We start from the raw sequence: 16,245 nt of genomic DNA on the forward strand, positions 1-16,245 counted from the left end.
AAAGAGGTATATACTTGTATATACTTGCCAACAAAGACAACTAAAATAGACACTTGCTACTGAAGTTAAGCAGCATTTACTAAAATCCTTGAGTATAGTCCTGTGGGTCCCCAACCTTTCATCAATAATGTTATTTTTTATTCTAAGCATATTATTTTTAAAAATATTGAAGACATATTCTGTCTAGCCTCTTGTGAAGACTATTAAGAAATACTGTTTTGCTGGTTTAGATGCCACATTTGGTTTTGAATTTGAGAAAAAGGCACTAATGTGTATTCCCTTAATTTTCCACAGCTAATGAGAAAGAACAGAAAGTAACTTCTCTATATATTACAGCTTCAAAAGTGACTTATGTATTACAGCTTCATCATAGTAGGGCTAACGGGTGTGCCAGGGCTCTGTGGACAGCAAGTGTCACAGTCATTTGAAAGTGGAAGCTTAATGGGAAAGCATGTTGATACAGGCCTGTCAAGCTCAAAAAACCCTATGCCACAGCAGTTAATACTATCTGCATGTTGTGAGAGATAATTTAATGATAATATTAATGCTAAGTTTAATGTTACTTTCATAGTTTCCTTTGTATTTATTGTGTAATTGTTTCAGTTTGTGATTATATGAAAAGTATGAACACACATTAGTTTAAAACTACATTCATTTTTTTATGTAGTTTAAGTACCAGAAAATAAACAATAGCTAAATGTAATACTGGCACGTTTGAGATAGTTGTAACCTGTGCTAGGTTGTTTCTAGTTTAATTGTAGAGAAAATTTAGCTTCTACCAATTTTTAAGTGTATTCTCTCTACAATCATGTTTTGTTCCAGTGATATTACTGAGTTTTGCTTGCAAAATATTAAATTTGAAAAGTCCTTGCTCTTTGGCCCTCTGATTTCTGAAAAACAATTTTTTTCCTCTTCAGTCTTCTGAAATTCTCCCTCACTAATCTTTAATTGACACTATCCACAGTAGCTGATTTTCTGTTGTGTTGTCATGGTAACAGATGCATCACGAGCACTTCCAGAGTTTGGAGAAGTTGAAATCTCTTCTCTGCCAGATGGTACTACCTTTGAGGATATCAAGTCACTACAGAGTCTTTATCGAGAGCACTGTGAGGTAAGTCTTTTCAAACATCGTACAAACACATGCTAAGTTTTGCCAGACAGCTTGTTAAAACAAATTGCAAGCTTTTTCCTAGAGGACAGATGAAGTTAACACTAATTCTTTTGAACATTTATTTGAGCGTTAATAAACTCATTTTTCTTCTTTCTTGTCTCAGAGTGGAGAGGTGAGGATTGCAGGAAAGTGAGAATACATTTTATTCTCCATTTCTTAAGCCTATCCTAATCTGAATCCTTTGATGCAGCATTTCCACTTCTAGGTATTTATCCTAAAAAAATACTTACATATGGGTGACAAGACAAAAGTACAGGGAACTTGTTGCATTATTTTTAATGCAAAATATTGGATTTAACTTCAATATTTAACAGGGAACTGGGTAAATTAAATCTGGTACAACTTATAGAGTATTATAGTCAGAGAACACACAATTCTAAATGTGCTAAAAATGGAGCAACTCCAGGATTTAGTGTTATAGGAAAACTCAAAATGTAGAGCAGGGTGTCTGGTACATGATCATTTGAGTGGTAAAGAATCTCTCCAGAAGGAAGAACAAGAAATATTAATGATAGTTGACTTTGTGATGGAGTCAGGAGAACAATATTTACTCAAGGCCTGTACTTGATAGACAAATACTCTGACACTGAGTCATGCACCCAGCCCTCTTTTTCACTGATTATTATTGTTATCATTATTATCAATTTTGAGATGGGATCTTATTTCTTGCCCAAATACATACTGGGACCACAATATATCTATTTTAGGCTTTCCATCATTGCTGGGATGACAGGCACTTGCCTTTATATCCATCTTCCCTCCACTGAGATACACTCTTACTGACCTTTTCTGCTCAGGCTTGCCTCAAGCTATAATCCTCCCTCTCTCACCCTCTCAAGTAGCTAGATTTACAGGGATGCCCACTAGTGCCCAGCTGAGACTCAGTTGTTCTTTTAATAGACCATGTTACTCTGTTTTACACCACAAATGCATATTCCTATTGAGAATAATGGCTAATGTGTTTAGCTTTATTTTTCAGAGACACAATAAGGCTCCAGCTTTGTTGGGTTCATTTACTCATTAAGTAAGGCTTAAGTAAGTAAGACTCCCTACTCCTATTCTCCTTCCTTTGGCAGAATCAGCAATATTGCCTAGGAGGTATGCTTTCTTCATGCCAGAGTATTAGTGCTCCCAAGTCTGGTAGAAAAGGATAGGGGGCTGAGAAGGTGGCTCAGCGGTAGAGTGCTTGCCTTGCATGCATGAGGCACTGGGTTTGATTCCACAACACCATATAAGCAGAAAAAGCCGGAAGTGGTGTTGTGGCTCAAGTGGTAGAGTGCTAGCCTTGAGCTGAAGAGCTCAAGGACAGTGCCCAAGCCCAGAGTTCAGGCCCCATGACCGACAAAATAAAAAAGAAAGAAAGAAAAAGAAAGAAAGAAAGAAAGAAAGGAAAAGGAAGGAAGGAAGGAAGATAGGAAGAAAAGGATAATGGGTTACACAGTTTTCTTAAGTGCCTCTCCTTTTGGAAGAGGATTTTATTTATAATTTAAGTAGCTTAATTCCAAGGATATTGTGATCTGCCTAGAAGTTAAAGATTTATTCTTTGGATTTCCAGGGCCATCCTTACTGCCGACAATACAGTATGCACTGAGGAATTTCACCTCATAAAATGGGTAGATTTTTTTCCCCATTCTAGAAATAAAAATGGCTTGAATGAATCAATGGCTTGAATGAATATTAAGGATGCTAAGTTATTAACAATCAAGGGAACATTCTCTCTTTATTGACATAGCCTAGGCAAAAGTGTGCTTTAACATGCCTACCTGTTCCAAGTATTTCTTGGCATGATGAAGGCCATTTGCTGTTTATTTCCCATTGAGTTCTGTACTTTCCCCAATATTAAAGGATTTCTGAGTCTTCTATATATATATGGAAGGCTATGATCTATCATCACTTTTAATAAAAATTTGTGTACAAAGATTTTTCATTTGTCTGTATTCTTATGAGCTCTGCATAAGCACACCAGCTTATCCAAGTATAATTTGGACTTTTTAAACCTATTTTTACTTATTCAGAAAGTATGTTTTAGTTTGATTATTTACATTGCTAAAAATTATACAGTAAGATTATCCTAAGTAACTAAGTATCTAAGTCTTTAGATTATAAAATTTTCATAAACATTCCACTATGCAAACTGACAAGGACATACACAATAATTGGAGTAGGAGATGTCAATCTATAAAATGACACTCCTTATTTAAAAGGTACCAGTGTCTTTGCCATCTTTCATGAGGTAGATTGGCCAATCTGGAGAAGAAGATTCAAATTACATTTTTTTCCTGTAAAACTTTCAAATTTTTGAAATACAGCTGCCTGCATCTTATATCCAATCCTGTAATCATTTGCCCTATGCAAAGACATACAATTTATTTTGCTTTATATTTGTGTATATATTTTAGTGTGAACATGGTTAGTAGACAGACAAATTATTCTATGACTTAATCACTTGTAAGCTTCCTCAAATAGGTGGGTGATAATGTTAATTTGCAGTTTTACTGAATTTGAACAGCACTGAAATTCTTGCCTTATTTTACTTCACATATCATACACTGTTATGTATCCTTTACTTGTTTGGAAGTCTCATAAACTATCAATTCTATTATTAAATACCACCAGTTCATGACTTTATAATCCCAGTTTTCAGACAGCTAATGCAGGAGGATTCCAAATTTGAGGTCAGCCCCACAGCTCTGGGCTGCATAGCTAACCCTTGAAAACCAAAGATATGGAAAAGTAAAGGGGGGAAAAAAGAGAAAATGCCACCATTTTTTGTTTTTTTAAGGAGAAGTACAGTTCTCTATATAAGTTCGTACATATCTTTTTCCTTTTTCTTTTAATGTTTGTAATCTTATAGCAATCTCAGGTGGTATATAAAGTCTTAAAAGTCACTTTACACATTTTAGAGATATCTCTTAGAAAATAATTGAACTACAATTAAGGAAGCAGCTATAATAATTTGCTTCCAAGGAAGATATTTCTACTTGAAATGGGAGACATCTATGTTCACCTTATTTTTGATTTTGTGACTTTGAATGTTGGTAAGGAGAATAGTAATTAATTTAAATTAGCTTTTGAACTGCCTGCAACATTCCCTACTATTTCTTAGAAAGTACCTTCCAAAAGGTTTTGTCTAGTGTCTGAATTAGACTTATCTCAGACTTGGGACCAGATCTATACTTGTGGCACAAACTAGAAATATGAAGTTATGGTTCTCATTACCTAAAGTACTCACTGGAATTCTAGATTGTCCTGGGTTTGTTTCTACGCTCTGTGAATTTTGTAAAACTTTTTGTTTAGTTGGTTGGTTGTTGGTTTTTTTTTTATTGTTGTTGTTGGTTGTGGGGCAAGGCCAAGGCCTGGGCCTGGGCACAGTCCCTGAGCTTTTCAGCTCAAAGCTAGAGCTCTACTCCTTTTAGCCACAGCACCACTTCCAATTTTCTGGAGCCTAATTGGAGATAAGAGTCTCACAAACTTTCCTGCCTGGCCTGACTTTGAACTGTGATCCTCAGATCACAGCCTCCTGAGTAGCTAGGATTATAGGAGTGAACCACCAGCACCGGCAATTTGTAGATCTGGATGGAACTCTTTTTACCTGTCCTCTTACTTCTCAGTTTTTGATGCCATCAAACATCTTATACTGACTACCTCTGTCTCTGAATGATCAGAATACTCTTGGATAATCAAGTCCACAGCCTTAGCAAGGTTAACTCAGTCCTCTCTCAATCTGCCTCACAAGTACTTTCACACTCTTCAGACCTGTGCCCTTGGCCTGTCAGTTTCACCCAGCCCAAAGGGAAGTGATTCAGTCTTCTATGTAGCCTTCTTGCTGTGGTGTGAATAGAATGTCAACAGCTGTAGCTGCAGAAAGAAAGCAGTAGGTAACCAAAGAGAAGTATGGAATGGGAGGGAAGAATAGGATGAAAATAGAGAAGAAAAGTGATACATAGAGTGTTAGAAATTGAAGATTTTTTTTTTTAGGGTGTCATCTACCAGATGAAATTCACATTTCTTCGGTGCAGCACTTTCATGGATTTAATTAGTTTGAAATTTTTGGTATAAGCTCTCAATTTATATTTCTTAAATATAATTACTAAAAAAAGAAAGAAAGAAAGAAAAGTGAAAGTGAGGGCAGGAATGGAAACCATTGTGAAAAGAATAGACTTTAGCCTGCTTACTCTTTACAGAGTTGTTTTTTGTTCTTCCTTTTTCTATCCAGTCTCTGGAAAATTTAGTTCCATTTTATTCATTTCGTTAGCTTATGATCCACAAGTGATTTTAATTACATGACATTTCATCATCATTGGCTCCCATGACTTGTGCCCCTGGGAATATTAGGAGGTGATACTGATCTGGCTTTCTTTTTTTTTTAATGTTGATAACTTTTAACACAAAATGTCAAATAATCCTCTAATTTTCACATGGGAGCAATACAAATAAGTTAAAAATTACTTTCACAATTTAATGTTATGTATTATCATTTTGAAATATACGCACTATAAAAATATGAATGATTGATTCATTTTGGATCTTTTTCTTCCTAAATCATTGAGATGTTAAGTGTTACCAAGGAAATACTGAATAAAGTGCATAGTAGTTATTACAACACTTAGTTTGTTTTTGTTTGGTTTGCCTTTGGTAGTACTGAGGTTGGCTAGGTGAGTACTCTACTTGGGTCAAGCTCCATCCTACCTTCTGTGCTAATTTTTACTTCCTACCGGAACCATGATTTCCCTGCTTAAGGTTTCTTTTTGTAAGAAGATCTGTCATCCTGCATACCATTGCATTCATTCTTTCTGTTGACATAGAATCTTATAGATTTTTTTTGCCAAGAATCTTGTAGATTTTTTTTTGCCCAGGCTACCTTAGAACAGCTACCCTCCCAAGCTCAGCTTCCCACATAGATTTGGGGTGAAAGGCGCATGCCTATTACACTTAGCTAGAGATTGAGGAAGGGGTCTTATACACTTTTCTTTGTAATCTGGCCTAGATGTTCTCAGACTCTTAATAGCTAGGATTATAGGCATGAGCCAGAAAACATGTCTCTCTTTCTATGTTGAAGAGACATTAGAAATGGAAGTAATCAAATAAATTTTCATTATAGTTTTACCAAATATTAACTTTATTCTATTTATAAGTCACTAAAATACAGTTTGGTATCATTTTAATATGTAAGCAATGAGAACAAAGCTTAGTTAGTTTTAGTTTTTTTTTAACTATCAGTCTGAAATGCAGTATATTATAATTCTACATGGAAACAGTCTGGACATATTATTAAGTACTTTTCTATGTTTCTTACTGAGTTTTTAAAATGTAAGTTTTTTTTTTTGTTGCAACAAGAAAATGCTATGGGAGTTTTTGTTCCCATTTGTTGCATGGGCAATAAGAAGTGTTTCCCCTCTATTTTATTTTTTTCTACTTTCTCCAGTTATTCTAAAATAAATCCTTGCCAAAATTTTGAGAAAATACTGCATACAAATTATTATTTATCTTCAATATTTTATTACTAAGATATTGTGATGTCATGGTGTTGGCATGTTCACATGCACATGCTCGGGAAAATAGTAAACTTCCCTTTTTCTATGCCCTCATGCAAATTGCAAACAACATAAGCGAATTATTAGTCCATTCATATCCTTTGTTTCTTACTACGTCTTGCATACCCTTATGATGTATCACATTTTATAGTGCCCATGTTGTAGGACTCTGTAGACAAAAGTGACTAGGGTATAACAGAAGTATCAGGCAATTCTAGTAGAAGAGAAAGAGCAAATAGCATGACTCATTGAGAAGGAAATATAAATGATCCATTAAGAGAGAACAGCTGGTGGTAAAGTAAGAGAATTAGGGAAAGTACAAGAAGTGTTATGATTTGACCATTTGTTTTTTAGGCAATATTGGATGTTGTTGTGAATCTTCAATTTAGCCTGATAGAAAAATTATGGCAAACATTCTGGCGCTATTCTCCCTCGACTCCAACTGATGGCACTACCATTACTGAATCAAGGTCAGAATCAATATACTTTTCCAATGGATTTTCATGGCTGAGTAGATGTCCTAGCTAGTACACTAGAGATATGTATACCAGTTGTGAACCTTACCTGATAACATTACTGTGAGGAGACTGATAACTTTGGCCATCCTAGACGTAAACCACAAACTGCTCTCTTGAGGTTTCAGTGTATATAAAGCTCCCATTTTATTGATTTGGGGGAGTACAGTCCAGCTATTTCACCTTCATGGAATGACTTATCATATCTGCCTTTTCAGACCATCAGAAAATAGAAATGTGCCTAAGCAGCTCTGGGGGAGTGTTTTATATATATATATATGTTTATATATATATACATATATATCCAGCCATGTGGCACCAGTGCAATGGTGGTGTAGTTCTAATCTCAATAATCTTTGATAAACTATTTTTAAAGTCCATTTTCTTTTTTATCCTCATTTGCCATCTATTCATTTGCTACATTTATTCACACCAGCAATCTGAGTGAAATAGAAAGTCGACTTCCGAAAGCAAAGCTGATAACTCTGTGCAAACATGAGTCTATCCTGAAATGGATGTGTAACTGTGACCATGGGATGTACCAGGCTTTGGTGGAGATTCTCATCCCCGACGTCCTTAGACCTATTCCTAGTAAGTTAAATGCAGACGACTATGGATGCTTTTGTTCTCATAATACCGCCCAGAAAAGTTTTGGGAAGTGACGGTGACAATCTGGAATGATCCTAACTTCATTTAAATTTTGTCAAATAGAACACACGCAACTTAGAATATTGTATGAGATCAGCCTAGAGGAAAAAAATATACATACATAGTAAAGTGAAGAAATGACCTGTATTCCAGTCTTCCAGTTTCTTTTTGAATAATAAAATATCCAACCTACATATGTGAGAGCCCCAATGAATTAATTGCAGGAACACTCCTAAGTTAGTCAACCATGAAAAAAATTAACCAAACCCTAGGTCCTTTTCATCTATTCAGAAGTTCTATAATGCAGCCCACTTTTTGCATGGTTGCTTTTGATTTAAGAGGAATTTTTATTGGTTTCCAGTAGAGTTGGATTAATTTGTGAAACCATTTACTTTGGCACCAATATCACGTTAAGAATGACAAATTCTGTTTCCATTAGCAGTAATGGTTTCCTGACATGTTGACAGAAAGGTCTAGATAACTATACAAATATTATATCCCGACTATGAAGCAAATGGGAATCTCATAGCTTAGATTTCCTTTTTAATTGATGGTGCTTTTAAAGCTACCTTCTAGCAAATAGAACTATCACTATAAACTGCTACTGCAAATATTGTTAAAAAAAAAAATAGTTGAAACTATCTGACACCCACATCTGTATGAATTCAGACTAACTAGTGAAATTAAGGAAACAGAATAGTTTTATTTTTGATATTAACACTAATAAAATAAAAATCAGCCTTTTACCTTGTGAAATTGACAAGTATATACTTCAAATAGACTATTCACATAATTCTGCTAAATTATTCCAGAGAATATATAAATAGGGTTTAGTAGAAGAGGAAGGGGTTAATTAACATCTGTAAATTTATACCTTTTTTTTTTCTAAATACAACTGATGACAGTGGAATTTATCATTTGTTATATATTCCCACTGCCTTAAGTATAGGCTTATACACATTTACATATGATTTTGATGAAAACAACATTTATGGAGCAATAAGTGAAAACAAAAGAATTCCTGCTGACATTGTCTTGAAACTAGAATTGCTAATGTGTTCCTCTCCTGTTGATCTGTACTAAGTTCCCTGACTAAATATTGATGAAAAATGATTTCATCATGGAAATTTTCTTTATGCAAATTCTCTACTGGTTTATGTTCCAGAATCTGATTTTCCTTGTTACCCCCTTGTTCCCTGTTCACACTGAATGATCATCGCTAGAGATGTTTAAAAGGAGTTGCATAGGGTAACTCATTATCCTATGACATTTTGCCACCAATATGTATCTTCTCATGAGACACAAGAAGAGATGTCAGCGAGGTCTTTCTTTTTTGAGGCAAATCAACAGCATCAATATTCATTAAACAATTCTGAATGCTTTGGCTTTTGTATTAGCATCATAAAACTTTAACTTCTGAACTGTTAACTGTTTCCCTATTTTAAATGTATCAGTTTTCCTTGACTTTAAGTCTCAGAATTTGAAGTACAAAATACACTTGCTCTTTGTCTTTTGTAAATTTTAATTTGTAAAGCAGTGTATTTTGTCAGGTAATTTGTCTCTACATTCAGCAGAAAACTCAACAGTTTTATATCTTTGAATTACAAGGAAAATTGGAAACTTAATTCCCCACTCCACAATGAGGCTTACATAAAATACAGCATAAAATCAGTGCAGATAGCTATCATTGGGTTGCATGCATTTTAATACTAATATTGAGCAGGTTGAGGCAGGTCAGCTGTGGAATCATTTTCAACTTCCAAACCATCCATTTACGAGTATTTAAAAGTTGTCAGAGTCGATCTGCACAATTTTGATCTTACATGAATGCCTAGAGAGAGAGAAAACTTAATTTTATTTTTTTAAATTGTATTTTCCTGTCTACTAGTACTTCACTCTACCAGTTTCTGTCCAGATGGGATTGCTTTTTTTAGCAAAAAAGAAGTTTGCACATCACACTAATTTAAAGTCAGCTTGAAGTTACTATATTCTAAAATACATGTATCTGAAAGTGAAAAAAAAATTAAGTGTGAAGTACGATATAAGAACTTAACTCATAATACCAAAAAGGACAATTAGGAATATAGTTAAATGTGGGCCAGAATATCATTTAGTGCAAAAAAAAGTTAAAAACATGTAATTAATTAATTAATATGTATAATATATTCTTTTATTTTAAAAAATCTCCTTTGCATAATTTGTCTAGGTAGAACAAAGTCCATATTGACTTTTTTAATATTTAGGTTCTTGAGGGGTTTTCAAATTAAATAATAATAGAAAAAATGGAATATATAGATTAGCAAATGGAATCTTGATCAAACTGTTACTGAGCTTCAAAAGTGTTAATTTTTCTCACTCTTTTTCATTTCCATCCATGCCTGCGCTCCATGGTTCGAGTACATAGCACAACAGAAAGATATTTTCTTTCTTTTTTCTTTTATGGCTAATATGGGAAGTTTTGGAGACTTCAAAAGATTTGTTCTCAAGAAATTCTGATTCAGCATGTCCAATTTTCATGGCTAAGAGTTTACCTAAATGTTTTATTCTAGTGATTATTAGACCATTTGAATCTTTTCTATCATTTATCCAGTTAACAAACTTAGCAGTAAAATTTATATCCTTTGCAAATAACATGAGTAAGCTAAATTACTTCTAAAACTTGTTTGGACAAAAGTTACGGAGAAGCATGTCAGACTCACTTGAGCACAGAAAGGAAAACAAAAAATTTATAATTAATATTTTATTCTTGGGAGCAGTTGGCCAAAAAATTGTATCTTCGTTGTTTCTTATAATAGAGAATATATATATATATATATATATATATATACATATATATATATATATATTTTTTTTACATCTACCACATTGTAGTGAACCTACAGAGATGAATTTTATGCTGTGGGTGCTTCAAATACTTATTAACAAGTATATATGCAGCCATGGGCATGTAGCATGTAAAATACTGAGTTGTTGAGTACTATCAATAAGCAGATTCCTTGCTGTAAAATAGTCACAGTTATCAGTAATAACTGAAGATACTTGCAATCATGTTACGATCACCATACAGTGCTCTTCATGGGGCTTACCCCTGTTTTAGGTTTTAGCAAACATGTGAAGATCATAAAATGGACCATAAAATGGTAGGACTAGTTTAGGAACATTGATGTCTGTGGCAGCAGTTGCAGCACACTGATCTTTTATCTCTAGCTACCAAGTAAAGTGGAAAACAGTGATTTAGATTTTTCCTGTTGAACAATTTTATTTTTTACTTCAACAAGAAAGATATACTTTGATTCACGGGCTCTAGTATAAGTAGCTACATGTGTGTGGGGGAACTGTGCTATATTTCTTTTTAACTGAAGATATGAAACTAGATTAAGAAATCAAAGTGAAGAATTTATTTTAAAAAATGTTTAGCCTGTAAGCACAAAGCTATTAATGAGAAGAAAGTTATTCCAAAACAGAAAAATTCCTTAAGTATATTCACAACTGGTATATGTTGCTGTAAACAAAGCCAATTGTATATTTTTATTCCCAACAAAGTGTCATAAGTATCTGGAAAGAAAATAGCTTTAAAAGAACAAAGGTCCTTAACTCTCTGATGCTGTAAGACATTGGGAATAATAAAGTTTTGTAAATGAGAACACTCTAAATTCTCTTCTGCACTGTATAAGATATAGTTATGCACATGCTTTCCCCTTATTCCGGCATAAACATTAATGATCTTTGGTTTCTTTCTCTTTTTGCTCTCCTTTTATTGTTTATCATTTAGGTGCCTTGACCCAAGCCATTCGAAATTTTGCAAAAAGCCTTGAAGGTTGGCTTTCCAATGCCATGAACAATATTCCACAGAGAATGATACAAACCAAGGTATACTTCATAGTTTGCTTCTTTTTTCCATTTAAAAAGACATTTCTTCAAGTCAACAATTATCGCATAATAGCTCAGTGTATGTTAGCAATGTAGCATATTATTCACACACACACACACACACACACACACACACACACACACACACACACACACACACACACATACACACACACAATTTCACCCTCAATCAACAGCTACTGTTGGGATAGAGATCAAAGTATCTGAGTTTAAATCTTACCACTTTTATAACCTTGAGCCAGCTGTAGTCTTCTTAAAGGATAATATGTGTTTAATAATATGATTTTGACTTAAACATGCTAATATATATGAGATATTAACCCTATATTTGGCAAGTAGCATGTACTAGATTATTATAAACCACAAAGTGGAAAACTACATGAAATATTGTTTTTCGAGGATATGCAAACATGTCTCCAAGTTGCATATAGTCCTTAAGCATCTCACTATCAGTGTAGATCATTCTTTGCCTGTGAAACTATTCTATTACTGAACAAGCAGACTTGCCTGTATACATAAAAAGATTGCAGATCTATAGGAATATTTGCAATAGCAAATATAGTAGTTTTAACATTTTAAAAGGTTAGAAGCACTAGATCTACTGTGTGTGTAACAGTGTTGTGTGTATATAATACCGTCTTTTTTTCATTGTTTTGATATATTTCAACATAAACTATACTTTTCAGGATCCTAGAAAGAAACAAATGCTATATTCCAATGGAAGGCATTGTTGAAGACAGTTTATTTCCAAAGGTGTGAACAGAGTTAAGAAAAAGAAGGAGGAATGATTAAGCATCTAAAGGCTAACAATAATGGGAAATCTTTTAACATCTCTAAATCTAAAGGGTTAAAAGCAAAAGCCATGCCATTAGGAATCCTGAATCCTCTCTTTTGCTTGCAGCCTCCCCAGGACCATGATAGCATTTAGAAAAGAAATATATATATATATATATATATATATATATATATATATATATATATATATATATATATACACATACACACACATATATACGTATATATATATATATATATATATATATATATATATAAGTGAAGACTAGAGTTTTGGAAAATAATAGTATGAACACTATTTCTTCATATCCTCCAGCTCCTAGCAGTAGTTATAATTGTCCAACCCCCTTGGTAGATAGAGGGTAAAGGAAAGGGTTGATTCCATTCTGGTTAGTCTCTTGGATAGGGCACAAAGGAGGATGAAAAGAGGCAAGTGGAAATTTCATGATTAGCCCATTTAAAAAGAAATTAAAATTTCTGCATGTTTATCTCTGATGAATTTATTACCCATCAAAAACTATGAATTCTCTAATTTTACCCTAAAATCATCCAACTTGTTGTAAATCTTTAGGATGAATCTAAAAGGTATGTTTTTATCCAGTTAAAAACTATGGCATAATTTGCTTTCTCAAATAAGAACAAATGTTTTTATTTTCCTAGTTCCTAACTGTCCTAAAAATAATTAAAACAAGAAATCAGTACAAGACACAATGTTGAAAACGAACTTTACAACTTCAGGCATGGGGTAAGGGGGAGGGGGTGAGTCAGAGTTGGGGAGGTGTCAAGGAAAGGATGGTAGGGGAAACACAAAAGAGGGGGTAACAATGCTCCATAGGAAATAGACTCATTGCCTTACTCATCTTTACAATAAAAAAGATATATTAAAAGAAATGAATGCTAATTTATTTTCTATTTGCCTAGACAAAGTCTTTGTGTGTGTGTATGTTTGTGGAGGAGATACTTTCAATACTGGCTTAATTAATGTTATACTCTGATGTCAAATAATGTGTGAGTTTCAATCTTGACCTCAGTATGCTCAGAAAGAAAGTAATCCCTGATTAAAGAGATTTAAGTTCCACAATTTTCAAGTAACTCTCTTACCAAACCAATGTGAAATAAGAGCTAAAGAGAAGCACTTTAAGTTTGACAAGGAAGAGAAGATTACTACACAGTGGTTTCATTTACTGGAAGAAAAATACTTCCCTGTTGACTTGGTTTTCTCCACAGGTTGCCGCTGTAAGTGCCTTTGCCCAGACTCTGCGAAGATACACATCTCTCAATCACCTGGCCCAGGCAGCCCGAGCAGTGCTTCAGAACACTTCCCAGATCAACCAGATGCTCAATGACCTCAACCGTGTTGACTTCGCCAATGTCCAGGTACTCTGTCCAATGTCGTTACTTTGTTTTTGTAAACGGAGGAACTAGAGTGAACTCAGGGCCTCACATTTCACTGATTGAGCCACTCCTTAGCCCTCCACTGTATCTTTTGTGAGTGTGATTAAAGCCTACTGAGATATACTCAAAGCAGGCAGCATAATAGGTCACCAGTTTACTGCATAATTAAAGGATAATGAAGAGCACAGTCGCTGAAGTGAGGCAGGAAATTACTCTTTTATTTAATATGTGTTGAATCTTGGGGAACTTGCTTATTAACTACTCTGTGCTATCTTTTCCACCTTCTAACAGTTGTCTTAGATTATTATTTACAGATTTAATAATTTGTACCATATCAAGCACAGAGATATTTTCGTTATTATAGGAAGCCATCTTGAAAGAACTAAGAAAGTTTATCATACATCTCTGGGAAATGTTTGTTCCCTTGAAAAGAATTGGGTATAGTAATTTTGGCTACTTTAGCAGATCAAGTGAAAAACAATACTTTGTAAACTGGTGGGTAAATTATTCTTGTACATTAAAGTACACTTCAAAAATAGCTAATTTAAGAATATTACTTTAGCGTTCTATAAACATAGAGTTACCATATGACTGAGCAATTCAACTCTCTTAAATATACCTAAGAGAACTGGAAACATCCAGTTCTACATACTTGTAACTCTTATCCAAAATGCTTGGAACTAGAAATGTTTCTTACTTTGGAGTTCTTGAGATTTTTGGTATTAAATAGACTTTTTCTATGATTATCCCTAATACCCAAATCTGAAATGTTCTAAAACCTAAAACTTTTGCTCAAAAGTTTTAATGATTTGAAGCATTTCAGATTTTGGATTTTCAGATTAAAGATGTTCAACCTGTACTTAGATGTGTGTTTTGTTGTTGGTGGTGGTGGTGGTGGTAGTAGTGGTGGGGCTTCAACTCTGGGCCTGAACACTGTCCCTGAGCTCTTCAGCTCAAAGACAGTGCTCTACCTCTTGAGCCACAGAGCCACTTCTGGTTTTCTGGTGGATAATTGGCTTTTTTTTTTTGCTGTGGGGGGGAGGGTAATTTATTGGATTACAGGTGTGAACCAGCAGCACCCATCTACTTAGATGTTTTATAACATCATTATTCAAATTAGCAGTGGAAACAACCTAAGATATCCGTCAACTGTTTTGATAGGTGGTGTTATCTACACAGTGCTCTGTTATTGGACAATGAAAAGAAATAAAGCTTTAGATCATACTACAACCTTGGAAAATGCTAAGTGAAAGATGCTGACTACAAAGGATCACATGCAGAATGCTTCTCTTTATATGAAATTTTATATATCTTATATGAAATTATATATAATATATTCATACATACATAGACAGAGACAGACAGACAGAAAGTAGATATTTAGTTTCCCAGCACTGATTGATTACAGAGCTTGGAAGCAGCACATATACAAGGTGTAGAATTTGTTTTAGGGAAAGGAAAAGTTCTCAGACTGATTTTTAATATAGAAATATTTTTTCAAAAAAACAAAACAAAAATAGTGCTAAAGCTTAAATGCTTTGTAATTACATTAATAAAAATGTAAATTCCTTCCAATAAAGTCTATCAAATGTTGCCACTATAGTCATTAAAATAGCATGAAAATGTTTAAAAAAGAATTTTTTTCAATTTATCATTTACTCATCCATCATCTATCTTATCTATCCATCTATCTATCTATGTCTACAAACATACCTATATATACATAAACAGTTACCAAAAGCTTAGTCTGTACAAGAGCAAACTGTCACAGGTTTGGAAAGCCATCTATTTTAAGTATTCCAATTAATTACATGAACTAATTTACTGATAATGTTGTTTGTATTGCCTTAAAATCTGCACTCTAATATGTATTTCAAATCCTCATTTTAAAAGTTTTAAAGATGAAGAAAGTTTGAATTCACACTAATAAGACCACTTCTAGTTTCTAAAAGTAATTTAAGATCAGTAATAGAAAATATGTATAAGAATAACAATATTCAACAAGAAATGTACTCACTACCTTAACTTGTGTAACTGTGGCCCCTCTGTACATCACCTTGACAAAAAAAATTAAATTAAAAAAAAAGAATGATTTGTAATGACCTCTAAGAAGGTCATTAATGTTTTATGAGTTGTAGTAGCAATGTTTTTATGTGTGGATTTGTCTACAGTCCTATCAAATATGTATTCTAATGAGCTCTTCTCTAATAAACACCACCCTTGAAAATATCTTAAAAATGGTCAGCTGTGTGTCTGCTCTTATTTAGCTACTCTCTACCCAGCAACTTAAAAACTA

The 16,245-nt window shown here is 33.8% G+C and overlaps 1 protein-coding gene across 7 annotated transcripts in view; it reads left to right on the top strand.

Annotated features, from left to right (window-relative positions):
* Rfx3 (regulatory factor X3) overlaps nucleotides 1-16,245 on the top strand; it is a 239,868-nt gene that overhangs the window by 190,999 nt on the left and 32,624 nt on the right. For all 7 annotated transcript variants that reach the window (XM_070035668.1, XM_070035669.1, XM_070035665.1 and 4 more), the window contains 5 exons: nucleotides 999-1,111; nucleotides 7,060-7,175; nucleotides 7,657-7,811; nucleotides 11,641-11,738; nucleotides 13,782-13,931. In XM_070035668.1, the coding sequence (XP_069891769.1) occupies nucleotides 999-1,111; nucleotides 7,060-7,175; nucleotides 7,657-7,811; nucleotides 11,641-11,738; nucleotides 13,782-13,931 (632 nt within the window). The remainder of the gene's footprint in view (nucleotides 1-998; nucleotides 1,112-7,059; nucleotides 7,176-7,656; nucleotides 7,812-11,640; nucleotides 11,739-13,781; nucleotides 13,932-16,245) is intronic.

Source organism: Dipodomys merriami, unplaced genomic scaffold (genome assembly GCF_024711535.1).
Source record: "Dipodomys merriami isolate MVZ:Mamm:240054 unplaced genomic scaffold, mDipMer1.0.p SCAF_26, whole genome shotgun sequence".
NCBI lineage: Eukaryota > Metazoa > Chordata > Mammalia > Rodentia > Heteromyidae > Dipodomys > Dipodomys merriami.